Below are 27976 nucleotides of genomic sequence, written 5' to 3' on the forward strand. Positions count from 1 at the left end.
GGCTTGTAATTAACCCTTTCTTCTTTTCTGGTTGCTAAAAAAGCTGCTGTATAATACTTTCCTGGAAAGACTGCAACAATTGGCTTTACAGCTATGGAAGAATTTATTGTTAGATCTCCTATTCTTTAAATAACAAACTTGAGAATTTAAAAACATATGGTAAGGCATCAACTTATCTTACTAACACTGACATTGTTACTATCCCATGTTATTATCGTCATATTTATACTATATTTATATTAACTCTATATTGCTATGAATTGTAATGTGTTCAAATTTATCTATCTATCTATCTATCTATCTATCTATCTATCTGTCTATCTATCTATCTATCTATCTATCTATCTATCTATCTATCTATGTAAATTTAAAAAAAAACATAATTCACAAAATAAAAAAGAATCATTGTATTTTTCCATCAGTATCCACACGTAAACAACTACTCTGTCAGTACCTATGAAACACAGACATGTCTTTATAGGCCTTTGTTCTCCATCCACCTACTCCAGTCACCCTCCTTCACTATTTATAAATATTTATTGGTCCCTTGGTTGAGCCAATCCAGTATCTGGAGGCGGGGTCTAACTGCAGAAAGCTAAGTGTGGAGTGTTTTATGAAGTCACTTCATTCAGTCTCCAACCAGGGGAGAGAAACCTGCACACACACATGCACACACACATATACGAACACAATGCATCAGACACCCTTTCAACAAAGGAAACCAATAAAGGAAAATGCTGCGTTTTTCTGGAAGACTGCTCTACCCATGTGAGTCTTTATGCTATGTTGTAGGAAATCATCTTTATGCATGTTCTTTGATCCCAGGTTTTGTAAATGGTCTATTGCTTGTAGTTCATATACATGGTTATTAAGATATATGATTTTGTTATTAATGTATATTGTACAGTATGGCAGTCTGACATAGCTAAGTGGTGGTTTTTTTTTATTTGTTTGTCTGGTTTCTTGTTGTTTAGTGTTGCTGCAGTTTCTTTTTTTTTTTTTTTTTAAAGTCATGCTATATGGAGAAAGCATTGTGACTATGTATAAGACTAATGTAATATGGCCACAGCTCTTCCAACTGCTGGAATGCCATTATTCATATGTTTCTGATGTAGACTGTAACTTGAAAAAAGACAAAGCAAAACATGTAATCAAGGAAGGTAGTTGTGAATGAATTCTGGCATAGTTGTAGATCTTCATGGAAAGAACATTATGTTTGTTGTGTTTTTAAATGTTAAAGTGCCTATGTTTACCAAGACTTTTGGCACCCAGAATTCTTTTTCTAGAATATTGATGTCATGGAATCTATCGTACTATACCAAATTTGGGAAATGAACGTTCCAAGCGTGGAACACCTGGAGGGACTATGACCGTGCTAGTCTGGTTCAATTTCCATTGTTCCATGGGTCAAATGCATGGACAAATGAGGAATCATCATCTTACTGTAACACCATTGCAAATCTTCAATTTTGTGTTAAAGAAAATTAATAAATGCCAATCAGCAAAAGGGCACAGAGCTACATCAGTGCTTCCCCAGGACTATCAAAAGTACATTCTCAAGAATTTCACAGCAGACTTCTCTGAATAATCTCACAACAGGTTAATCTGTTTATACAGTAAATACAATATTTAGATGGCCTGTACATACGGTACCTCCAGACTGTCGCTGAGTAAAACACTGAAGTCTCAGCAACAAGCTAAACTTGCTGTGTATGTCAATTAACATGGTCCTTAGGACCATAGAATCAAATACTACTGTTAGTATTTTAATACAAAGATATTTTTCTTATAATTACAGCAGTTCTATAATTATCTTGAAAATGTTTGTTATCACATTTTTTTAATGCAATGTGTTTTTAATTTATAGTAGGTATGGTTCCTTTGATGCGTGATATCCAAAATATTAGCATATCATCTCCATAATTACCATAAAACGAAACCCACTGGCATGAACCTTAGGAAGTTTGTTGTACACCTATGGCAAAATAAAAAAGGTCTGGGTCAAGTGTATTTGTTTCTAGGAATAATAGTGTAACTATCAACGCATGTTACCAGGGAAAGAACAACTCGACCCATTTAAACTAGCATACTGTACTCTTCATGTTGTTTAGTATATTTATATCAGAACGCTCTCCTTAGAGGTTAGACATAATTCTGAGGGCTATACAGTGAACCACCTGCTTATGGGTGAGATGGTGGTTTGGTTTCCATATCCATCCAATTATTGATTGAAAGCTAAACTAAGACTGCTAATCTAAACCACCAGCGAGGAGCCATCACTCGTTACCCCAGGCTAATACAGTCTCTCATGAAAATGACAGCACAATTACACAACATTCATGGATATGATTGTTTTTCCTCACAACGTATTACTTGCCTGAAGCATTGTAGGCTAAGTTTTATAGATTATCATGTACAGTATTGATTGATGTGAACTAGGGAATGCAATAGGTTTGAACTACTGAAGTTATGTTTTGTAAGGATTTCATTGCCCCCCAGTGGTTACTAGGGAGCAGAGAATGTGAGCGCAGCGGAGCAGTGACAAAATTCTGCTCCGCTCACATGGTATTCATTTTAAAAAATAAAATAAAACTAGCCTTTTTCCCCCCACTGTGTTGCTGATTGCAGATGTCATGTACATTCAGAAAGGAATACTATTTAATCTTCCTTATTATAAATTGCAGAGCTTGACTCAAGTAAAAAATTTTAAAAAAAATACCCAGCTATGATCAGCTAAGAAAAAGATCCAACATAAAATGCTCAATTCAATTCAAAGACGCTTTCTCATTATTATTGATTGCTACTGAAAAAATGCGTACATTGAAAATAAAATAAAAGTTAGGAAATATCGTCTTGCAATTAACAGGTTCCTACGATGTCATGTACGGTGTAGTCACCTATTTCAAACTATGCATAATGATTCATATCAAATTAGCTTTATACTGGGCTTGTTTGTATCCGAATATCTCATGGGGAGCTCAAAGCAACCAATGAACACATATGAGTGAGTCTCAACAGAGCTAACGGCCCACCCTGTAGTATATGAACTATCCTTAAGAGTACAGACACTATAAACAGTGCTCATAGCGCTGTATTGGGGCATAACCGTAGAACTGTATAAGAACAATATAGGCTATGTAATAACCTCAGACAGATGGACACACTGATAACGTTTCTCACATTTTTATAATATGGCACAAATGCAGCTCCACAATCAGGGCAATATATCTTTTCCCTCCATAATGAATTATAAAGTTCAACATATATATATATAAAGTTCAATATATATATATATATATATAGTAAAAAAATAAATAACTTAAAAAAAGAAAATGCAATTCTCAAGTCTGCAAAACAGTGCCTAATTTTGGTTTGAAACTGGAAAATGAATGGTTATGCACAGGCATGATGGAAAATACTGTAAAGTGACTGCATCTGTATTTGTCATCTTCTTTTTAAAAAATGGCCAAACATGCATTTAAGAAAAATAAAAGCGTGCTCAGTTCTTTTCAGTGCTGTGAAAGAGCGGGCTGGAAATGTCCGCTCTGTGCTCCGCTCCAGCAACCACCCTGCTCCACTCCCCCACTCTATATAAAGTTGCCATGTTCCGCTCCCCACTCAGCTCACACTCCCTGCTACAGAGACAAAGAGCAGCTCAGACCAAAGTAGTGACATTAGTCACAGAGAGCTAATAATGCTGCTTGAGGACAAAGCAGGAGAGGATTTGAGTGTGGAGTGTTTTATCAAGTGACTTCATTCAGTCTCCAACCAAGAGAGAAAGCTGCACACAATGTAAAGGAGAACAATAAAGGAATAAGCCATGTTTATCTGGAAGTCTCCTTGATGCATTATCTTTGTAATACATTGGTCTTGTACAGTATTTAAAATACACGGTTAGTATATGTATACAGTATCAAACTTCACTGTGTATTGTGACCGGGCTCGTGCACGCTGAGAAACCAGACCAGGTAGTTCCAACAAAAGTCAAGATTTAATATGGGGTTTTCACATGTAGTTTCAACAACTCTTCAGTGCAAACAAAATGATATTCCGGTACACAAAATACAGTTCAGAATAGGTTGCCCAATACAGTTCCAGGATGAGGAAAACAGAATAAATAAAGAAATAGTCACAATGGTGTCAAACCATAAGTAGGAGAAGAGATTGTAGATCCAGCACAGACGGGTTGAAGAATCCACACAGCCGCCCGGTACGATGAGAGCACAGAGGACTGCGCTTAGACAAACTACAGCCAGGCCTTCAGGTCAGAGAACCCACCTGAATGACTGGCGTGGTGCTCTAACTAACCAGGTTTCTACAGGCGACAGGCTGGGGTCAATCTGGCCTAATTAGATTTAACTGGTTTCCAAGGTTAATCCCTAAATAGCCGCACCTGCAGCCTGTTGCCCAGTAAGTCCCTGGACGTCATGGCAGGCTTGTTCCATGGCCACCACAGGTCTCCCTGGTGATCGCAGACCACCATGAGCGCCCCCTGGTGGTGACAGTGGGAGCTTGCTCACAGTATATGTATATATATATATATATATACACACACATCCGAAATGGCACTAAACATTATGGTACCATAATTGCAATTACTGTGCATATTAACGATTTCCGTATTTACTATTGCAATTGTATTAATTATCACGCAAAATAGGGGGCATATTATGACACACACAGATTTTATTGTGCCACACTATGGTAATCAGAATAAATATGACATTTTTTGGTAATAGATGATTATGTATGTAAATGAGGCACCCCACTCTGATTAATGAGATGAGCTTTATTCACACAGTATTTACTAAAAGGCGATAATCGCAGTGTGCACCTTAAACTGAGGGATAATTAGTTTGTTTGGAAACCAGGCTTTAATCACTGATAGACGCACTATTTAAACCTAATTTTCTGGGCTATGCTTTCTATTTGGCATCATGAAGGCATTACTTGCATTAAAGTTTTCATATAGAGCAGTGAAATTACCTGTAAATAACAGGTTTTATTAAGCGTGAATAAACGTGAATTAATGTTATATTTTCTTCGATTTTATTTTATAGTCTATTACATTGGTACAAATAATAGAGTTGTTAAATAAAACACTGGACCAAACAAGGTATTATCATTTAAAACAACCTCCTTCACTAGAATTTCTAACTCCTCTGCGTGCAGTTTTAATTTGCGTTGCCTCTGCCTGTCCCCTGCTGAGTGCTGCGTCTGTTGATCGCTCATTTTCGGTCAATGTAAGCCACCTCCACCTTTCACAATAAGCCAGTAACCAAAAGATACGACTGCTGGGGCTTTTTATACCACGGTGGTCAAGTGTAAGTCTTGGACATTATCGTGCACATTAAATTATCGTTTACAATACATGCAGTGTGCATGCTATGGTATGTAAATTAGCCAAATCGTGTGCACATAAATTAATGCGTCCTCTGTTAGTAAATGGGGCAGTACATTTTGATTTATGATGCACGTTAGGCGCACTACTTAATGTGCACGTTACAGCTGCATTTAGTGCCCTTTCGTAAGTGAGGCCCATAGTATATTATTTCTAGTGATTGATGAGTATCCTGTTGGATCCTGATTCTCCTTGGATAAATATGTTTGCTGTTCATGAATTATCTCTCTCTTTCTCTCTTTCTCTACGTATATAATTTATTCTGTATGTGTGATGTTTAAGTGATGTTTTTTTTTATGTTGATCTCGTTTTGCTGCCAGGAAACGTAAGGCTCTTGCTGTAGCTAGTGTTGTAACTGCAGCTTTGTTAGCATTTGATTTTGAATTATGTCTCTAGGAAATGATTAGCATAATGTGTGCACCACCATGTACAGTAATCACTGGCTTAATGTAAACAAATGCAGTAATATGTTGTTATTGCTATTAGTTCATTTTTATTAGATTAAATGTTGCTACACATAGTGGCTGACTATATGTAGAAAGCACTGGGACTATGTACAGGGCTACACTTTTTTGGCAGATCTGGTATGACCACAACTCTTCCAGCAGTTGGAATTCCATTATTCCTGTGATTCTGGTGTAGACTCTGCATGTTTTTTTTTTCTCCTTGCTAGTCATTGATGGTGGATTTCCATGGAACTTGGCATAGTTCTAGATTGGATGTAAGTCATATTGCCCCCCAGTGATTACTAGGGAGACAATGAGTAACACAAACCAAAGCACTGCTTCAGAGTATATTTACCTCCTTTGTCTTTTGTCTTTCGGAGTGCATGGAGTAATGAAGTAGCTGAACTCAAGGTGGCCCAGTTATCTGAGATCAGTTCTGTTTAGTCCACTCATACTACACAGTGCCCAATGCAAACCTGGTCAAGGGAGAAACATGGGTTAATGGGTTCAGTTTTGTGTGAAGGTATTCATTATTTAAGACAACTGTGTTTTTGTATTAGATCAGGGAATTGAAACAGTTTAAAATATTCAAAAATCTTTACTTCTAGCTCCAGATGTTAATGTCCGAGTTGTTTTTCTCTACAATAGAAATATCAAAATGATTCCCAGCCTAGATAAGGGGTACACACTATTGCGCTCCATGCAATTCACAATAAACCTGACAACAACATTTGTGGAACTTTTCTATGCTGTGTTGGTGCACACTGGATGCATTTTAGCAGTTTCTGATGATGCAAATTGTCGTGGTGGAGTGGAGTATGATGGAGTTCTGTTTGAATACAGTGTGCAGAGTAACAAGTGTAAACGACTATCAATACTGAGTATTCATATTTTTTAGGCTAAAACGGGAAGTGCCATCAAAGCTTATTACTCATACTTTCTGTTTAACACAAGTATAACCACTGCGGTTATACTCATACCTAAAACCGCCGCAGGCAGTCATTTTAAACAACATCAATATTAAAATGAAAGACAAGCAATCGGATACAACTCAAAAGTTTTATTCAAGTACGTCATATCAAACATCTGCACAGCCGAAACAATGTATATAAATGAACAATTAAACATAAAAGGGTTTATTTTCTAACTTATCACATATAAAGCACTACTTCAAAAAAATGACAAACTATAATAAAATAAACATTAAAAAGAAAGTAGTGTGTAAACAGGTATATGTGCATACGAAACTGTAAAAACAAAATTATTTTTTAATTGAAAACGAAAGTAACATATGTTTTTCTCTGTGTGTGTCACTCTGTAGCACTGAATCCAGGTTGAGCTGCTGCAGCCTGCTGCTTTGCAGTTTTCTGATTGAAATGTTTCTGCTGAAGTGCTGTGGCTAGCTTCAAGATGAAATCTCTCCTACTGATATTTTCCCTGGTGCAAAATGAAGGAATTGATGGCTGCCAAGCCCAGTAGAGATAACAACAGGCTTGTATATAAAAAAATAGAATATTGTAAGTTATATTCAAAATAAAAACATGTATTGTAAAAGGCAGTAAAAATGACGGCTTTGGCGGTTCTAGGTGGGCGGGATTATAAATTCCTTATTTTCGCGATCCTGCCTTTCAAACGCCTTCAGGGCATTTAATACATGTATTTCAGAAAAGTCATCAATGGGACAACTGCAAAGCTTTCAGACACGCAGAGTAATATACATCTGAAAACCTAAAACCATCAAAATGACTGCCGTGGCAGTTCTAGTGTTAACAAGCGCAAAATGATTAATATCATGTTATGTTAACACACTGTCTGGTAACATCGCAACTGATTATAGCATGACCCACTTCCAAGTAAAAAAAGAAGCAAAACACAATGAAGGTAGATTTTCATGAAACGCAGTATAGTTATAGATTGCTGTGATACCTTTTTTAATGTTTAGTTGCCGTCCAGTGATTACTAGGGAGACAAAGTGCAACTCAGTGGCGTCTCTGCACACCTATAATAAACTGGTCACAGTAAAAATAACTTTCCAAATGCTAGTTTAAAAACAAATCCATTGAACCAGTTTGACTCCGATGTCATGCCATTTTTGAGTGTAGTTCTAAAGCTAGTTAGGTGATCCAGTCGTCATGACGTTTTATAACGACATTATGATTGGTAGTATCAGAATCTGGAGGTACAGTATATGGAGCCCTCTGTCAGCCTGTGTATTTGTACATGTACATACAGTGGATGTGTCTACTTCGTCATGTCACTGATAGCTTTCATTGTGTATATACAGCAGGATGTATGGTACTGATGCACTTCTTTATTTGTCACAAATTGAAGTGAATCATCGTTACTTTGAGTTGGTTTCAAGTGACCTCACCCATGGAGGGGGTGCAGAATGGAGCTGGCATTGCACAATTGAAGCTGCTGTTTTTTGTAGTCTGGATAACAGGTGATATTGCTATTGCTGTGGTGTTTAGCAGATGAAAGCTTAAGCAGGCGAGAGAGACAGATAGAGGTATTTCTGCCCTTGTCACCTGAATCAGAACCCCCTAATCTCACAGTCTTTAACTCTTTTGTAGAAAATGCAACCATATAGTCAAAGGTAAAACTCTAATAATTAAAGTGTTAACTGAAAGTCTGTATTCTTGTTTTAATCTCAAAATATATGAATGCAAATCCTGAACATCACTTTCCCCGTTTGTTTTGTCATATCGGTATTTGTTATACTTAATACGTTCTTTAAACATCAGTCTGAAAATGTTATTTATTAACTGTAAGATGTACTTACACTGGTTGACATTGAAAAGGGTACTGCATGCACTAATTGCTACACAGAGTACTGCCTATAGCAATATGGTTGACACATTCCTGTGTCAATACACTCTGCTGAAAAACTGACTGGCTGCCAAAGTAGACTTGGGGACTGTGGCAGGGTGAAAGCCCTGCCGGGGTAATGTGTGTGGGGAATATTGGGTTAGCAGAAGTCATGTGGGAATGTGGCTGGATCTGTGAATTGAATATATTCTGATTAATTAGGCTCCAGTCACAGGTGTATAAAAAGGGTGATAACGGGTGTTAATGTTAAAATTAATGTCGGTGTTGGTGGAGGTGCTGTGCTGTGTTGCTGTCCTGTTTATGTCCGTGAGTTTTTGTATAGACCTTTTGTTTTGGCCCTTGTGCCTTTTTATTTGTTCATGTGTTTTGTGTACTGTTTTAGTGTATTATTAAACTGTCCAAAAGAGCTCACTGCAGCTTTCTTTTCTCTCTCTTCCTGCCAGTAACAGCTGGGCCATGATGCTACCCTGTCACAGGGAAACATACACATCCTCCTGGACATGTGGTACTATGAGGAGGTGTATTGCTTGTTTTACCCTACTCTGACTGCTTTAGATATGCTAAATATCTTGGTATTCATAAATAGATAATGGTCCCTCTTCAATTATTTGTTGATTATTTTAACAACCAAGACATTCTACAAGTGGCACTCCAAAGAGTATCAGCTTTCTTTTGGTATATTGTTATTGTTTGTAAAATAAATCAATCAATCAACAAATAATAACTCATAACAAAACAAAAAACAAAACATATCAAACAGTTGGGGTAAAAAAGTCAACAACTATATCTGAAATCTAATATTAGCTGTACATTTTAACCACTGATTGTGTCGACTACTTGCATTTTATTACCCTGTCTTCACGCGCAGGGCATACACAGTAGTTTTATTTTATAAGACTAGGTAACAGGCGGTGTTGTGTGAAGAACTGCCTTTAAGGATTCGTTTCCCTGACGGTGAGATGAGATTCAGTTAAAAGCTCTATAGCCATGAATGCAAACTGTTCTGGCTCTTTTGCATAGTGGTTAAGTGTGCTTGCAGTGTGCAAGGTCGCTGGTTCATGCCCAGCCTCTACCCTCTTATAAAAGCAGGGATAAAGATAATATTAATTTTATAGCTCTAATTTTAAGTATTTAATGCTTAAAGTTTAGTATCCCAAATCAGCTTTTAATTAACAGTTTATTACATATGTACAGTGTAAGCTAATTAAAGATGGATGACTCATTTGACAGAAATACATGTTCATCAGTCCATAAGTAAAATTACACAGATTGTTGTCAAAATAATTGTGATGCATACCTGGTGATGCAGTAATATTCCTGTCTATTAAACTGAAACTCCAAATATAAGACTTCACAAAAAACTGACAGAAAGGTTAATATATGAAAACCACAAGATTTTTTCAGCACAAATATTTTTCACAGCACAAAACTGAGCACAACCCTGCAAAGATTACATTTTTCTGCTTTTCAAAAACCAAACAAATAGAACAAGGGTTAAGATTGCATTCCAAATCAGGACTGTTGATGGTTGAAGATGAAAGAGATGTAAACTAAGAACCCACATAAGAAATCCCACAACCCACGGTTTACCAACAGGAGACCATGATCAACATTTCTCATTGAAAAAGGAGAGATTATTACTTAAGAACAGAAGATTGAAATGTAAATCCTTACACTATGGGGTTTGACACATTTCTCGAAACCTGATTCTGTAAGAGGCACACAAGGTAAACAAAAAACTGATTATAGTTTTCTATATCTGAGGGTGTTTAAACGCCCACAAGCCTTGGGGACAGCTGTAGTGGCAGAGAAGGGGGAGGGGGAGGGGGAGAAGGAGGGGGAGCGGTGTTTATGCTGTCTGGAGCGCTGTTGACTGACTGAAACACTGAGACTGTATACCCTGAGGGAAGTGACAGAGCTCTGGGGCTGACTCACCTCCAAGCTTAACACGCCCCATGTCATGTAAACATGGCAATGAAGTGGAAAGGTTTGTTTAGCCCTCATTGAAACATTCATTAAAAATAAACTAATATTACACCCCTGTGTTTCTGCCAATGCAAAACTATAACCAGTGATGGGTAAGTTACTTTTAAGAAGTAATCTGTTATAGTTATAAGTAGGGTGTGGATTAATAACACATTTTCCTACATGTTACTTGAACAAACTAGCAAGTATTTACCTCACAGTAACTCATTACTTTGAAAAAATTTACAGGTATAGTTACAAACAGTTACTTCTCAGGCACAGTTAAGGTTTTATAGAGATATAGATTGTTTTTGGTTTGGTCAGGCTGGAGCTCCAGATATTCTTTGAAGATCCAGCTCGTTCCCTCCTCTCACACCATTTTCTAGCAAGAGGATATAAAAAGCTTGTTCGTTGAAGCGTTTTTCGGATTTCCATTTTATGCATTAGCAGTTGGCCTTTTTTTTTATTTTAAATGTAATTGAAGATAACTTTTCATTTTTTCACAGAAAATGTAATCCACTACCACAATTACAGTTTCAAGTTACTGACAAATGTAATCAGATTACAGTAATGTTTAAACAGTAAAAAGTATAGAATGAGTTTTCAAATAATCTAGTTTCAGCACTCAAATTCAGATTAAACACATTGGTTAGCTCTTACTGAAACATTCATTCAAAGTAATTTCTGCCAATGCAAAACTAGAACCATCATTCATTTGTTAAAATAGTTGCTTTTTCATTGATTTTAGTGATTTTCACTTGCCACACTGGCATCCATTATAAAAGTGACTTTTAAATTGACCATGGGTTTTATAAATATTTATTCATCATGCCTCTGGATAGTTTTATTGAATGCCTCTACCGCATGGAGATACAATGCAAGTGATGTATTTTTGATGGGATCTTCCCTTTGTATGTGCCTCTGGAAGTCCATTGCTCAGTTCAGTGTTTCTGTTTCCCAGATCCATTGACCTTGTGTATATCTGGGGAATAGTGATTGAATGTATATTATCTTTGTGGAGAAGTAATGGTGCATTGCTATGTACAGGGTGTGTGCAGGATTTGGCTTCAGAAGTGTACAGGGCCTGAAACGCTCACATGAGACATGGGTGGGTCCGTGTCTTATGTTTTTGGTACATATCCAGTATCACAGCAGACATATAAGGGTCTATTCATAAAAGTACTTGCCGACTGTCCTAGGTAATCGAATTTCATTTAAAACTAACGAAAGTCGTCCATATTGATATTCATTAAATGATCTGTACAGACCAGCGACTGTCGCTAAGCAATTTATGAATGGGTATATATTCGTTCATGACTGAAATCTGTCTCCTTTTGATGACATCATCAGCTCTATAAACATTTGCTCAGTTCCATCGTTAGCTGTTGGGAACATAAACAAATGGAACCTACCGACAGCAGCACCCATCATGTTATTAACAGCGTGCCTGTATGATCCGTGATTTATACACTGTAAGATGCGATTATGTTCAACAACTTGTGTCTTTTTATTGTTTTATTTTTTTATTTATTTATTGGGGGGTGGGATTTGTTAAATACGGTCAGATAACTTTTTTGACAATGTCACTTTGATGCTGTTGTTAGTTTACACTCCAACGCACCCAGCGTTCAATAACTCCAAGTTGTCGACAGCATTTTGCTGTCATTCATTCTTATGAATAGCAGGTTGAGGCTCAGGACCGATGAAAACTTTATGCTAATGAGGTCATTGTTAAGCTTTATCTCAATTTGTTTAAAAATGCCTTCATAGACGAAAATCTGGACTCTGGACTGGGTCTGAGCAGGGGTCAACAAAAAGCAATACAGCCATGCAAAATATACTGCACATACCCATTCCGTATTACCTGTAAACAGAACATTACATTTTACTGTAAGAAAATAGGCAACCCTAAATACCTTGATTGCTTGAACTATGGAGATTCACATAATCACCAGACTGATAGGGATCAATTTTGAACAAAGGCAAATTAATATTAATCTAAATAGTATAAAACTAGCAGAAAAATGTTGGTGCATGCTGGAGCCTGACACCTACTTTACCAAGGGGGCGGGATGTTTGGGTAGTATTACAATCGGGACAGGGTAGAGCAGCGTTGGATATCACTGCATGATAGAAGCCAAGTGGGCGGATTGAACTAAATGACTGAAAGTGGAATGGTTTGGCCTATGGGGCAGACTGGTCCTCACCCAGAGCGGGGGCAAGAGAATGGGGAAGAGACCCAAGGAACTGCCTCCTAGTGGTGATGTGGAGTTGAGAGGTGCAGGAAGTACGCATCTTAAGCTGATGTCAGTATTATTAAATGAAGGTGCCGATCCTGGAAAACACAATTTGGCTGACAGCTGTGTGCTCTTCTTTAAAATGTGTTTGAAGAAAATGCTGCACGTGGTGTTACACCTGGCTTTGACCCGGCACACAGGGACACTGGGTATCTGAAACCTGTGCTGACAGAGGAAAGTATGAATCTGTATAGAAACAGTGAGTTGCTGGGCATTGGTGCTGTACTAGAGCTAAACCACTTGTTCATCAGAAAACAGCAGAGTCAGAAAGAACATAATCCGGTCTGAGTCACATTGTGAAAAAGAGTGGAGGTGGCATGACCTGCATCAATTGATTAAATCTGAGTAAATCTGAGGCAGACCTAATTACTAAATGCAGCAAAGAACTGGAACTGCTGAACATCCAATTATAGCTATTTCTAATAAATGTATAAATGCACTTTATATATATAAAGGTAATGTGGTGTGGCTGGTTCTACAGTAATATGTAATATGCACAGGATATGTTTTACTGTCTAAAAAAACTCTTGGATGTGCGGTTTTTGTATCCATTTTAAATAAGTCTCTCTGTCTGGCTTTGGGGACTCTGTGTGGAAAATGAAAAGGTCAGCAGACTTTTAAATTAAAGGAAATAAATGCATTAAGTGAACTTGAAGGCAGTCCTATTTGTTATGCCAAAATTTATCAGATAACAAATAACCTGTATGGGAAATATGTATTGGATTTTGAAAAGTAATATTTGCCTGTCATGAGGAAAAGTTTTGATTCTTAAGCTTGTAGATTGGATTTCCTGGATGCTGGAATCATGTAACCATATGTGACTCTGCTGCAGCAAGCGAGTTCACTATATTCCAACATTAAGGATGCAGGTGCGGGCTGGGGGGGGGGCTGGCATCTTAAGCTGGTTTAACCACCGGCTTGATACAATACGTATAATTGCAGCCTGCATGCACATCCATTCGTTATGTGCAGTTTTGAAAGAAACACATGTTTTAGCAAACATGCATTTTCACTTTAAAACATAATATTTGGTAATACACTAAGTTAAAGAAGCCTCTGTTTGTGAGCCATGTTTTTATATCCAATCAGCTGCTTTCCCTAGTGACTGGCATTCTTTCAACCAGTAACATGCTTTGACACAGGAGACACTGCTGAGGTGGAATGACCCAGGAGTGCAAACAGATACCCGTGAATAAGGCATAGAAAATGAGAGCTTCCTTTAACCTATAGTGTAGTAGCACCAGATATCATGATATTACTCTGTGTGCAATGCTGATGTGTATATCAATAAATACTCATATTAAAGAAATAACCTGAAACTTTATAGTTACTGCTGTGACAATACAAAGACGAACATTAATATTTCTGGCAACGTTTAAAAGTTTAGACAAAATTCAAAACATTTGGATAACATTTCAATGTTTAAACTCTAAACTACAGTATTTACACCCCTAATTTGGAAAGTGTATTTATAACATACACTACCCTCCATTAAATATTAGAACTCTGTCTGGACACTATTTCCAAAGAGTTTCCTCAAGTATACAATCTACAAACAAGTGTTTAAGAAACTGTGAATTATATTACTTAGTTGTTTGATTCTAGTAAAGAGACAAGTGTTTTTCTTTATCCTTTAAAAGTCCATTCTTTTTTAATGTTGTGAAACTATAGAGCAGTGGTACTCAACTCTGTCCATAGAGATCTAGTCCAGTCTAGGTTTTTATTCCAACGTAAAGGTTCTACAAAGGTTCTACAATTGTTAATTGGATCTGCTAAGATGCAATTAACTAATTTAGGACCTGCTTGGAATAAAGACCAGGACTGTAATGGATCTCAAGAGCCACAGTTGAGGAGCACTGCTATAGACACTCCTTGTGACAAGCAACTCAGAAGGTTCATTGAAGGACTCGTCCATACATTGTGAGTTTTGTAAAATTAACTTTTCCTTCTACAAGCAAGTAAAAGTTTAAACGCCTTGATAAATGTGACCTATTATGAATAGAAAGTGGAGAGAAACTGCTGTGCTTATATAGAACCCAGCTTGACTGCAAATATAGGCTGTTGCCATGACAATTCTAGGTGAAGTCATTAGTTCAAGTACTTGAGAAGTACAACTGTTATGACTCAGAGACAGATTTAATTTTTTTTAAATGGATTGTAATTCACACCATACCATAAATACTGCTGTGAAAGGCTGGATATCTTAACACTTGGATTTTCACTAACACATTAACACTTTCGATTCTTTACCTGGGCTCTTCAAGTCATTACTCAAATCCAGATGATGTTTTCATACTGGCATGAGCGGTGCTGACTGTGCACTGAAGCAAGACTCACAACCTGTTTTGTTCACGCTTACCTTAATGAATATTTGAGTAATGCTGACACCAAGACTATTTAATCCACCTCCTGAGGTAGTTTTGAGTCTGCATTAATTATTACCAGAGCCACATTAAAAAATAATGCGGCTAATTGTATTTGATTGCTCATGCTTTACACAGGCACAGATCAAAAGAACTGCACTGCAGAGTCAACTCCAGCTTTAGTGTGTCTAGAAAGAGAAAAAAAGAAAACTAAGCTGCATCAAACTTGGGATTAGTTTCTAGTGTGAACAGAACAGGGCATAAAGCTACATTAACTACTCCTGGATTTGACAACCAGATTCAACTCCTGGATTAATTTTGCTCAAATGTGATTGCAGTATTACTACTTTCACACCCCTCTCTGCTTAACTCTCACAAACAGACACAAAAATATATGGTGGAAGCTATTTTTCCCCAGCTTTCTGAAACTGAGCGTCAGTAAATTCTAAGAGAAAAAGATACAAAAAACCCAAAATTTGAAAAAACCCTGCCATCTTTCAACAATATTCTTCACTCCAAAATTACAGATTTACAAGCCATGGAGAATTACAAGATCTTAAGCACACTGTGCAGAACCCAAGCTGCCATTTAATTAAAAAGAAATATGTAAGGACTAGATATTTTGGATATAGTGGAATAGTCCACATTCAGACCCAATATCAGTCAGAGGGGACAATAGTTTTCCACTATACCCAAAATATCTCGTCTATATTTGTATATTATATTATACTGCTGAGGATCTTTCAGCCAGTCAGAGCGCACGGTTAGCCTGCTGTTACGGAGAAACCCAATTCATGATATTAACCGTGCTATTTTCAGTTTGTACTGTGCTGTATCCTCCATATCAGCACGGTTGAGGTCATCTGCTTCAAAAAAAATGATACCTGCAAAATCAGTTCAAAACGGTGACATCACAATCGACCTCTTACCTCAGCCACTTAACAGTATTCTCTTCATCTGTCTTCCCCCTCTTTTCAATGACACGAAAGCAGCCTGTCTCTGAGCTAAATGTATAATGATCAAACATGGAGAAACTTGATATATAAGGTACAGTGCAAACACACACACCCCTCTAAAGCTAAAAGTCAGCAAGGACCAGGTACATGACCAGGGCGTCTTCATTTTCTTATTTACTTTCTCACAACTTTCTTACTGATGTAGCCAACACTAAACATGGGTGAAGGTTAGCAAAAAGGTTAGCAAAGTGTAATAAAGCATAGTGTAAACATGGTAAACGTATAACTGTAAAGCCCTGTAAAGCCTAGAGAGGTATGGTAAATCACATTTAAAAACATGCCAAACCATTATAAACTATGATAAATGCTTTAGTATAGCTATGAGGAAAGTCTGAAACTTCTGTTTCTCACCAGTGCCTTATACAACATCATTGTAACCTCATTTGATTTGTAGTCTACAGTTTTGTCTATTTCTAACCAAGCATTTTTGCCTTTTTGATTGCTGACAGGGGTGAGTCTATTACAACACCAAGGTCTCTCTTGGTGAGCCTGTTTTAGTTCATCTAAGTCTTTGATAAGAAACAACATGGGTCCAAGCACGGCCCCAGCTACAAGTACTCTCTGCTTCCTTTAAACCAGTTCTCTGCCTACCTGCATGTACTTCCTTGAATCCCCATTGATTCCAGCTTTAGGTCTTACATGCAGCACTTTACCATGCTTGGCTGTGCTGTATTTTCATTGTGGTATACCACTATACACTGTTCATAAAGATTCATGTATATAATTAAAATGTCTCTGAAGCATAAACTTTGCTTAGGCAGGCTGTTAAACATTTACAGGCTGTGCTAACCTCACGGGTCTGTTTGATTGGCACAGTGGCAATGCAATGGTTCTTTACTGAGGGTATCACAAGGGAAATTTACATTTTCCTATTTTGACATAGCATTGGCATCAACAGTTGCACTGTCTGAAAATCCACAGAAACATAGTACCACAGCACTACTGCTTCCATATCTGTTGTGGTTGCTGGTAATGTTGGAACCTACAAGCGGTAGACCAGTTGTCTATTGCAAGCATCTCTATAAGGGTATATACTGCCTTCCTGTGTCTTTTGTTTCTGTGGACACCTCAGGGAATGGACGCTCGAGAGATTATCCAACAACACAATGAAAGGCTGACAACCAGCATTATTTTGTTGATTCTCTTGTCAAAAAGAATTCCTGGGGTTATATATTTTATCATTGCTTTAAAAAAATATCTTGGTGCTTGTTGGTATAAATGTGACGCTGACAAATAAACACAGGAGACCGAATTTAACAAACAAATTCCAGGAGGCATTTTGGGGAAAACGTCTTTTGACAGTAGGAGCCAGCAGCTCTCTGACCCACTTGTTTTCCTTCTAGTCTGGTGCTGATCCACAGCCCAGTTCTGATTGGTCAGTTCTCACTCCCATCTGGATGCTCAAAGTAAAGGGACTATAAAATAAGCTAATTAACTAACACAAAAGCAAGGACTTTATCAAGCCAATCCCTGTGCACGTGCTTACTGGCTGTAACAGCTGTCTTGTGCAGTAGGGGTATAACGACTACTAATTATTTGACAGTTGAATGATAAAAAAAGAATTAAGAAACCACGTATTTGACAATGTCTGTCGCTGTATTTGTGAACACTGTTTTGTAGCACGTTGCTGTTTGTGCACTACATTTTAAAAATGCTTGGAACGAATGTTAAGGGATTGCAATCACACTTCCATCCCTCAGAAATTGCATGCTTCACAATTATTTCACAGCCACTTGACGTCGACTGCTCCTACATGTAAACTAATATAAAATAACATGGAAATGTTCTTGTGAACGACATCTTGTTACCTGATATAATTACATGGGAACACCATGGCATGGGCTATTTCCTTGTTATTACACGCATATTCCACCATGCATCAGCAGCAACTATTGTTTTATTACTTAATTTTTTAAAAGGATAAGTAAATTAGCAAATAAGGTGGCTGCTAAATCGTACAGAAATAGTCTTGCTCCTAATGTAGTTGAAATATACTGGATGTCTGTTGCATTTCAGATTTCAAGGATGTTGGATTTTCTTTTTGTTTTGACATCTGGCCAGTGTCAGGTAAAACAAACGCTAAGATTAAATATGTGTGATGAGGAGATATCGTACACAGATTAACTTTAGCACTGCCATCTGTACCGCATCCATCTAGTAGTCTCATGAAAACACAGCTGTCGTTATCTAGCAATCGAAATCATTAAACCAAGATAGAGTAAATGAACAATATCCTTACAATCCAGCTGGAATAATTTCAGGTTGTATTTACTTTATTTTCTCTGATATACATAGTCAGGCACAATTTCCAGCTATCTCTGTCGAATTATCAAGCAATTCAGGGAGGCTGTGTGGTCCGGTGGTTAAAGACAAGGGCTTGTAACCAAGAGATCCCCGGTTCAAATCCCAGCTCGCTCATTGACTCACTGTGTGACCCTGAGCAAGTCACTTAACCTCCTTGTGCTCCGTCTTTCAGGTGAGACGTTGTGGTAAGTGACTCTGCAGCTGATGCATAGTTCACACACCCTAGTCTCTGTAAGTTGCCTTGGAAGTGTCTGCTAAATAAACAAATAATAATAATAATAATAATATAATTTATAAAATAGTGACCAGCAAGTTTGTTATCCTTCCTCCACTCACTGCTCATGAAACCAATAACATATGGGTTAGAATTTTGTAATGTTGTTGGCGGGCTGTGGGCTGTTAAAAGGAAGCCTGGGAGCTCCTCGGAGCAGGGTGTGGGGAAACTTGCCGAGTGTGTTGTGTGTTGTGTACTCAATAATATAAAGAATTGCCATTCTGGACCGAAGCTACAGTCTCCACCCGGTTACACAGACTTCAAATCTTAAATGTGTCACCCCTATATTCTCTTTTGTATTCTTGATTTCCATTGATCTGTGTTTGATGGTGTCTATACAAACCTTAAAATTAAAACTGTATCCCTGTGCCTCTTTGAATCAGTACATGAATAAATGACTTGGCTCCCTTCTGTTTCCACAGGTGGCTGAAGACAGTGCTCTGCACTCACCTGCGCTTCATGTGGACGGCTTTAATGGTTCTCGCTGTTCTGTGTGTGGCAATTCAGATACTCGGGGTGACCAGACATAGCAGGTACATTGTTGAACATGTTCGTTAAAGGAAGAAAGCACTGTGTAATGTACTGTCACATTATTTAAAAAAAACAAAAACATGCTGTCTTTTAATGATTTACATTCTCAAGTGCCCTTTACTCCAACATTTTTGTTTTTCTCAAAGAGGAACACAACACTTAAAGACCAGAAATACCAGGAATAGAAAAAGCTAACATTTAAATGATGGGTTTGTTAAATGCACTTATTACGACCTAGCCCAATGTTGTTTAAATGGGGCGTATTAACGTGTTTTGCATTTAGTACCACAGGTTTATTTTATTCATTAGTAAATAGGACCTATATTCCGTTGCCAGTCACAGAGCCATTTTCACCACGTTTTGTAAACAAACGGTTTCTTTATCGGAATTAGCATAATAATGTAATAATCAAAATCATTTTGATTCAATATGAAGCGTGTTAGAAATAAAAGGATCTGGCATGATGGTGTTATTGTCCTCTAAATCACTGCATCAAGAGCGATTAAAAAAAAATGCTACTTACTCTTTAACCACTTTGCACTACAATTGTCAAAAAAATCTTTAACTGCAGAGTAATCTAATTGGACAGTTGGAAGCACAATCTGAGTGAGCAACAAGGTTGTAAGATTAGCCCCAAAAGTCATAGAGGGTGTTCCAGTCAACACCTAATATTAAGCACTCACAGATACATTTGGTTATCAAAAAAAGCATATGACCTTAATTATTGAGCAAGCAATAAAACAGAAGTGTAATGTGACTATTTTATGACCATGTAGTATAAACAAGAAAACACAGTCAGGGTAATTTACTTAAGCAAAGCATGTAAAAATGGTTTTGAGTTCCCTTGCTGCTTTTCTTCTTTATTTGAAAAATTAAGAACATCTTGTTATTACAGGAAAGAACAGATCCTGAAACAGTTTGCCACCGAAAAGCTGTTTAATATGAGGTTCATATTTGAAGTTGAAAGGACAATCACATCAACGCAACATCAATTGGAAGAAGAGCCCTCTAAAATACCTTTTCAAGAATACAAAACAGGAATGGAAAGAGAACAAACTTTCCAAACAGATAGAGACATCAGCCACATATCCCAGAAACCCACTCCAGTTTACAAAGACAGCTATAAAAAGGATTCTAACGTAAGCTTTTCGGATGGTACCTCTCAAGCCATTGCTGAAAAGATTCTCATAAAAAGCAGGGACACTGAAATATCTGTATCGTTTCTGAGCTCTGCGATCAACCTCCAAGATCCTTCAAAGAAAATCATTGGAGCCACAGACTTAAAGGATGTAAAACATCAAGAAGCCAAATGTCATTCAGAAGTTAAAATTGACTCTGATGGCCCAGTTTCTGCTCTCAAAGAACAAACAAAGACAAGACAAGCAGATGATTTGGACCCTAAAGAATCAGCTACCTCTCAAGGCCAAATCTCAAGGTTACCAGTCCATCCAGATATCACATTACACAAAAATGCTAACCCATCACCTGTAACACAAAGTTCCACCAAACAGGAAGGGATACCAATGGCAAATTCAGACACCAAGAATCACCACATTGAAAGCCCTGTGACTTTAAAACAGCAGCCAAAGACTGACAAAGACCAGCGTTCATCAGCTCCCCTTGCACCTTTGGTGGGCAACAGGGACCTGCTAGAAAGCAGCACCCTTCCTGAGCTCCACCCAGGAGCTTTAAAGCAACTAGACAAAGCAAGCACATCTTGCCAGCAAAAAACTCACATTGTGTTTCTCAAAACGCATAAGACAGCTAGCAGTACCATCTTGAACATTTTATACCGCTTTGGAGATGCCAGGAACCTGACTTTTGCCCTTCCCCATGGCAAACACAACCAACTTTTTTACCCCTTCTATTTCACAGCTTTTTTCGTTGAAGGCTTTAAGTCAAAGACCATTAAGGAATATGACATCATGTGCAATCATATGAGGTTCCACATATCAGAGGTAAGACAGCAAACTTAATCTGAACTTAATCTGTTTTTATTTTCAAACAGCTAGCTAGAAGTGTAGGTATGTTAACAATTTCAGTAATAAGGACAAGATGAGTGGAAACTGACTCCAGGCTCCCAGCTTATGTAAGTTTCTGACAATGTTCTCATGATTTATTGTTCACCAGCTTATGACGCACGACATTGCTACTAGCCAGAAAGACTCTGAGCTCAGAATAGATTTCATTGAACAGGTCTGTGACAATGAATAGGCCTGTGATGGATTTTGTAATGTTTACATCTTTAATTACAGGACTTTAAAGCAACCTTTGAAGAATGTTACATTTGGCTTGGCTTTTCCAATAGATTCCATTTGATATAATCATCCATCAGGAGAAACAGAATTTTGTTTCTGAAACTAACAATATAATACCTGCTAGCACACAGCACAGTAACACAACTAGTTCTGTTTAGCAATAAAACATGACAAGACAACAAAAGACACAACTATTGTTTGCTGTTTTTGAATTCACTATAGATTATATGTCATTTTACATAGCAGACAGTTTGCTATTCATCCTTTCAAGTATCTGTAACAGCAGGTGACACGATGATATTACTATTGCAGGTCTTCTGCAAACAATGGTGTCTGTGCTGTGTGCCTGGCTTTGGAAAACAGTTCAATGTCATTTGTTACCGTACAATCCCTAATTAGGGATGCAAGTTGGCTATGATCGTTTAGTTTTTTTATCAACTCTTTCAGCTGTTTTTAACATGCAGTCGGCTTTTGGTAAAACTGAAATGAAAGTTTAAACTGAAAAACCGAACTGCATTTGTGCAGCCAAGGGAGTACGTCATGAAATTATTACAAACATGTCGTTTTTTGGACAAACTTCCCCAATGAGTAGTTTATAAGTCGATTGGAAGAATATTTTTCTCTCATCCGGGGCACAGACATTTTTACTGGCATACCGACTGAGTCAGCGCCAAGCATGAGAGGAACATATTCTTCCAATCGGCTTTTAAAACACTCAATGCGGAAGTTAATTTACATTGATTGGTACTCAGTTGTAAAGGTGAGGGTAGACAGCTTTTCTAATAGTAACCTTGGAAGAGAGCTGATGTATGTGAAACTCAGAGAAGGAGGAGTTTTACCTTTGGGATTTAGCCTGGACACTGCTGAGATCTTTAATGTCCACAGTGTAGTCAAGACCTCTGTTTAACTGTGTTCAATGGCCAGGCTGTGTGTATGATACGGGTCCCTAATTCTCCACATAAGAACAACTCAGTTAAAACAGCAAAGGTGCAGCCAATAAGAGGATGAGGTCAAAGTCACATGCATTCAAAATGTATCTGCTTGCTGTATTTCAACCATTATTCAATTTTAAAGGAATAATGTATAATGCATTGTAAAAAACAAGACATCTGCATACCAGTTGCACCTGAGATCGGGCTGATAAAAAGAATACTTCATATTTTATAATACTGCTAGAATGGAGCAGTGAACAACCATATGCCATCTGATATGGACTTCCTGTGCACCCATCTGATTAAGCAAACTTCACTTATAATTAACGAATATTATATTATATTATATTATATTATATTATATTATATTATATTATATTATATTCTTTCAGATGATGCTTGATTTTCTCTATAGCAATGTATTGGCAAACACCTTTATCACCTTGAGTACTAAATTCAATATTTTTTTTTCATACAAAAAAACAAAACTCTAAAGGGTCAATCAGCAGGAGATTTTTTAATGAGGTTCTAGCTTTAAATCTGGGCCACCGTCATAGCCCCAGGATTCAAATTCAGAAGTGGCTGGGCCCTGCCGAAAGTAGGTATGGTTGCATCACAGTTCAGTTGTGTACAAACATTTGCTATTGATTAGAAACTTATTAACTGTTCGCATTCTGATGTGACCCCCATCCACTTCTGGTTTGGCCTGCCTATATCTGAATCCAACTATAGAGAACGATCCAGCTAACCTTAGCTAACATCTGATACATGTGACGTTTCTCCTTCTCTTGCCATTTACAGGTTAGGAAAGTAATGCCAGAAGATTCATTCTATTTCTCCATCCTGCGGAACCCAGTCACCATGATGGAATCCTCTTTCTCTTACTACAAATACATACCAGCTTTCTCAAAAGTCAGCACACTGGACCAATTTCTTCAGGATCCCTGGAGTCACTACAACGCTTCACTTCCCAATAACCACTATGCAAAGAACCTGCTGATGTTTGACTTTGGGTTTAACAACAACGGGAAAGACGAGAGGCATCTCAACCTGTCCATCGCCATGATAGCGAAGACCTTCAATCTCATTTTGATTTCAGAGTATTTCGACGAGTCCATGATCCTGCTGAAGAACGCCCTCTGCTGGTCCCTTGACGATGTGGTTTCCTTCAAACTCAACAGCAGGAACAACAAAACAAAACAGCAGCTGTCCCTTGAGACCATGGAGAAAATAAAAGAGTGGAACTCCCTGGACTGGAAGCTCTACCTGCATTTTAACAGGACATTTTGGAGGAGGATCGATGAGTCTATGGGGAGAGAGAAGATGCAGGATGAAGTCAAGAAGCTCAGGGACAGGAGGAACCAACTGATGAAAATCTGTCTCCAGGAAGGAGGGGCGGTGGACCCTTCCCAAGTAAAAGATACCTCCTTTAAGCCCTTTCAGTACGGAGCTGCTGAAATTCAGGGTTATAACCTCAATCCCCATCTGATTGACCAAACCAAAACACGATGTCAGAGGCTCATTACACCAGAGCTGCAGTACACTGCATTGCTGTATGACAAGCAGTTTCCAGACATGGTCTTGAAGGCCTCAGTTCAAAACAAGACAAAGCAAACACATTCCCAGACTTGGAAAGCAAGTAAAGCAAAGATGAGGCAAAGAAGGAATCTTAACCACCAAGGGGCTGAAAATCAGAACCTTAGACATAATGTCTATAGGAAAAGAGGCCCAAAAAGGACTGCACAGAACAACCTTCCAAACATGCCATGACATAAGTGCTGCTAAATATTTTTGCCACAGAACTGGCAATCTACCCATAGTGACTTCTAATGGGGCATGGCAGGCATTGGTGTAGTCAAGATTTTGTTTTGGGGGGTGGGGTTTCGCAGATGTGTAATAATTTATAAAAATGTTTCTGCAAGTAAAAATGAACTACACTTCAAACTTGCAATGAACTCGAAATTGCCCTGTTAAGAACAATGATGTTTCACCTCACAGTTACATTTAGAAACACTACTATGCAGTTATCAAACATACAAAATTAAATAAAAAAAAGAATAACCTACCTTATCAGATGTTTAGATCCCCAAGCCCATCCTCCTGTTTTTCATTGCAAACTTGTCGAGTACTTATAGGTCTCGGTTTTACAACAGCTGTTAAAATCATGATTTGCACAGGACTAAAAACCAGGTGTCCTCAGAGTTAGTCAAAAGCAGAGGATATCGGGGCTTCCGAGTGGCGCATCCAGTAAAGGCGCTCTGCGTGGAGTGCAGGATGCACCCTATAGTCTGGATGTCGCCAGTTTGAGTCCAGGCTATTCCTTTGCCGACCAAGGACGCGAGCTACCAGGGGATGGCGCTCAATTGGCCGAGCACCTCCCGGGGAGGGAGGGCTATATCGGCCAGGGTGTCCTTGGCTCACTGCTCATCAGCAACCCCTGTGGTCTGGCCGGGCGCCTGCAGCCTTGCCTGTAAGCTGCCCAGGGCTGCGTTGTCCTCTGACGCTGTAGCTCTGGGTGGCTGCAGTGTGTAAAAAAAGTGGGCAGCTGACGGCACACGCTTCGGAGGACAGTGTGTGTTCGTCTTCACCCCACCTGAATCAACATGTATGTTCATTTTTAAACATGACATCTGGACCTACAGTAGGTTAAAGAACGTTCTCAATTTGCTAGTGTGGTCTTCCAGGAAGTCTGTTACTGCTGTGCTTCCTAGGTCATTTCACATGAGCAGTGTTTGGAGTCAAAGCAGTCCAGTAATTAGTGAAGCAGCTGGCTGGTTACTGACAGGAAAGAAGCCATTGAAGGGGTGGGGACAATTTCACTTTCCCGGAGAAATAGTCAAGGAAGGTGTAAGACAATTTGAAAGCAAGGCTTGCAAATGGAGATTTCTTTAACCTTGTGTAGTAACAAATGTAAAAATGAAAAAGAAACATGTTCCTTTCACAACTGTACTTTTGAGACCTTTATAGTGAATGGACGTGCAAGTTAGGAAAAATGTACGGAATTCTTTTGTTAGCTATAATTATTTTAACAATTAGAGGAAATAAAATGGAAGCCCTGCATTTAATGTCTTCTACTCACTAGGATATAACATTTATATCCCCACACAGCAGTAAATAGTTGCAGGCCCCAGGGACTACTGTTGCACTGTAGCTCATATATGTCATTGAACTGAAGCAAAGAAGACTGAACTATGGAAGAATTCGGTCAACAGACACCAGCGAATGTTATATAAACAATAGTGTCTGCCGATGAAGGCTCTACCATGTGTTAACCGCTATTGGGAGTTATGCATCGCATGGTGAGGGCGCTAACGAAAGGCAAGGTCAACTATCCCACGGAAGAGCATTCCTCGAGAGGGCACTTTCACTATTAGAAAACAATCTTTCTTATTATTTGCTTTAAAACAACACTGGTGAGGTGAGGATTGCTGTGTCCTGATAATTCTACGTGGATCTAGGCACACCATTGAGCCTGATAATGGACTTACAGAGTTCATAATGAAATTCCCTTTACTACACAGTCTATTCCCACCAAGTAATGGACCTGGAGCCATCTAATCAATGGAGGATGAGGAATTCTGAGGAATGCAATAGACATGTATTTAAAACTGAACATGATTGTTGGACACTGCAGCTTTGACAGACTTGTATGGTACATACTGGTGCTGTGTATACATTCTAAATACATATGTAGTTAAATAATGCATTTGGTAAAAGAAACAGTTGTGTTATTTGCATTGTAACATAGTGTAAATGGTCAACAAAACATGTAAAGCTGGGTGCATTTTTAAATAAATCTCTCTTTTTTTGCATAAAATCACATGTCACAATATTCTCTTTTCTCTAAAATATTAATTTGTGGAAACCAGGGAAGAAATACACGAGAACACCTCATTCTGAATAAAGAAACGGCACCATTTTACCAGAAAATATTTCCTACTTAGGTATTACCAAATCATATATACCTGTAATTTCAAATTATTCCTACTCACTGCTCTTATCTTCCAATTTAATGGATTATCTTACCTTTAAAATGTTAAGATCAGCGATAAATCAAGGTGTTTGAAACCAGGTGTATATTATATAAGGTTAAAGAGCAGGTGCAGTGGTATTTTGTACGTTTCCCTGACAATTATATGGTGTTTTAATCAGTTTGAGTGATTTTGGGCTCTATTCCTCAAATTTGAATGATCCCTTTTCTTTAAATCTGCCTACAGCTGGCTTTCAGCTTGTCATTCTATTTGAATCTTGTGACAGTATGACCTGTTAAGCCCCACCCCACTACACACACACACGTGTGTATATATAGAGAGAGGTTTACAGAGATGAAAGTTCACATTGTTACATAACCTTGTTACTTTTCAAAAAAATCATAATAATATATCATACTCCTATAATGCAATGCCACTTAACAAGGTTATTCTTTTTGAAATATTATTGTGGCAGGGTGAGACATGGATAGGGTTGACATTTCCTAACCCTGCAGGAAAAAGCTCTGTCTGGTCCTCTCCGTTCCAGCCTGGTGAGAATGTGGCTGGAATGTTAGAAACCAGCATCCCGACTGATTGTCCCCTAAACACTTCTATTAAGAAATGAACTGACGGGTTCACCTGTAAGGCAGGTCATTATACAAGTCAGCTGGGTGTGAGGGAGAAGTGGTGATGAAGTGAGGAGTGTTCCTGGCACTTTGTTTAACAAGTTCTTTGTTGTAAATAAAAGTGCACAAATGTGCTGACATATCTTGGCTCTGTTTCTGTTTTCCTGTGTTTATCTGCTTGACCCACATATTTTATAATTGCACTGTTTTTAATGCACAGAACAGGACAGTAGGATTGTTTATGACATAATTACAAAGGAAGCGCATAAAACCCAGATCAAGTACTGAATGGGCAGAAAGGTGGGTGAGACTTGATTTCATTTGTAGAGTGACAAGCATGCAAAATTGATATGGGTGGTAAAGCATGGGCAGACCTGTTTTCTTATTTGGGCTGAATCTTTTTTGACGCTTGAAGTACAGTATGCAATAAAACCAACTCAACAGGGAGCCCCTGTGGCTCACGGATCCCCTGTCCGTCTCACACCAGCTTTTGGACCTGCTAACTCTCCATCCAGACCAAGATGACCTGCAACAATGTATGGGACCAAGCAGCCACTGGGAAAATCAGAAGCCTGATTTTCTAGCCAATTACCTCCCGCTGAGACGTCATCTCTTACACCACACCAACCAATTAGGGATGCAGCTGAGTAAACAGTTACTGTAGAAGATACAAAATAAAATAATGGATGTTGCATTCCTCCATACTAACACTCAAAATGATAGAAACCCACACACCTACTTATAGCTTGTATTCAGCCAATTA

The 27976-nt window shown here is 38.2% G+C and overlaps 1 protein-coding gene across 1 annotated transcript; it reads left to right on the forward strand.

Moving 5' to 3' along the window:
- Positions 1 to 644: 644 nt before the first annotated feature.
- On the forward strand, positions 645 to 27354 carry LOC117423752 (uncharacterized). The gene is made up of 4 exons (XM_034039882.3): positions 645 to 768; positions 19318 to 19428; positions 20322 to 21384; positions 23418 to 27354. The coding sequence occupies exons 1-4, from the start codon at positions 692 to 694 to the stop codon at positions 24384 to 24386; spliced, it is 2220 nt and encodes a 739-aa protein (XP_033895773.2). The 5' UTR covers positions 645 to 691; the 3' UTR covers positions 24387 to 27354.
- Positions 27355 to 27976: the final 622 nt, after the last annotated feature.

The sequence above is a fragment of the Acipenser ruthenus genome, chromosome 17 (assembly GCF_902713425.1).
Source record: "Acipenser ruthenus chromosome 17, fAciRut3.2 maternal haplotype, whole genome shotgun sequence".
Taxonomy (NCBI): Eukaryota; Metazoa; Chordata; class Actinopteri; order Acipenseriformes; family Acipenseridae; genus Acipenser; species Acipenser ruthenus.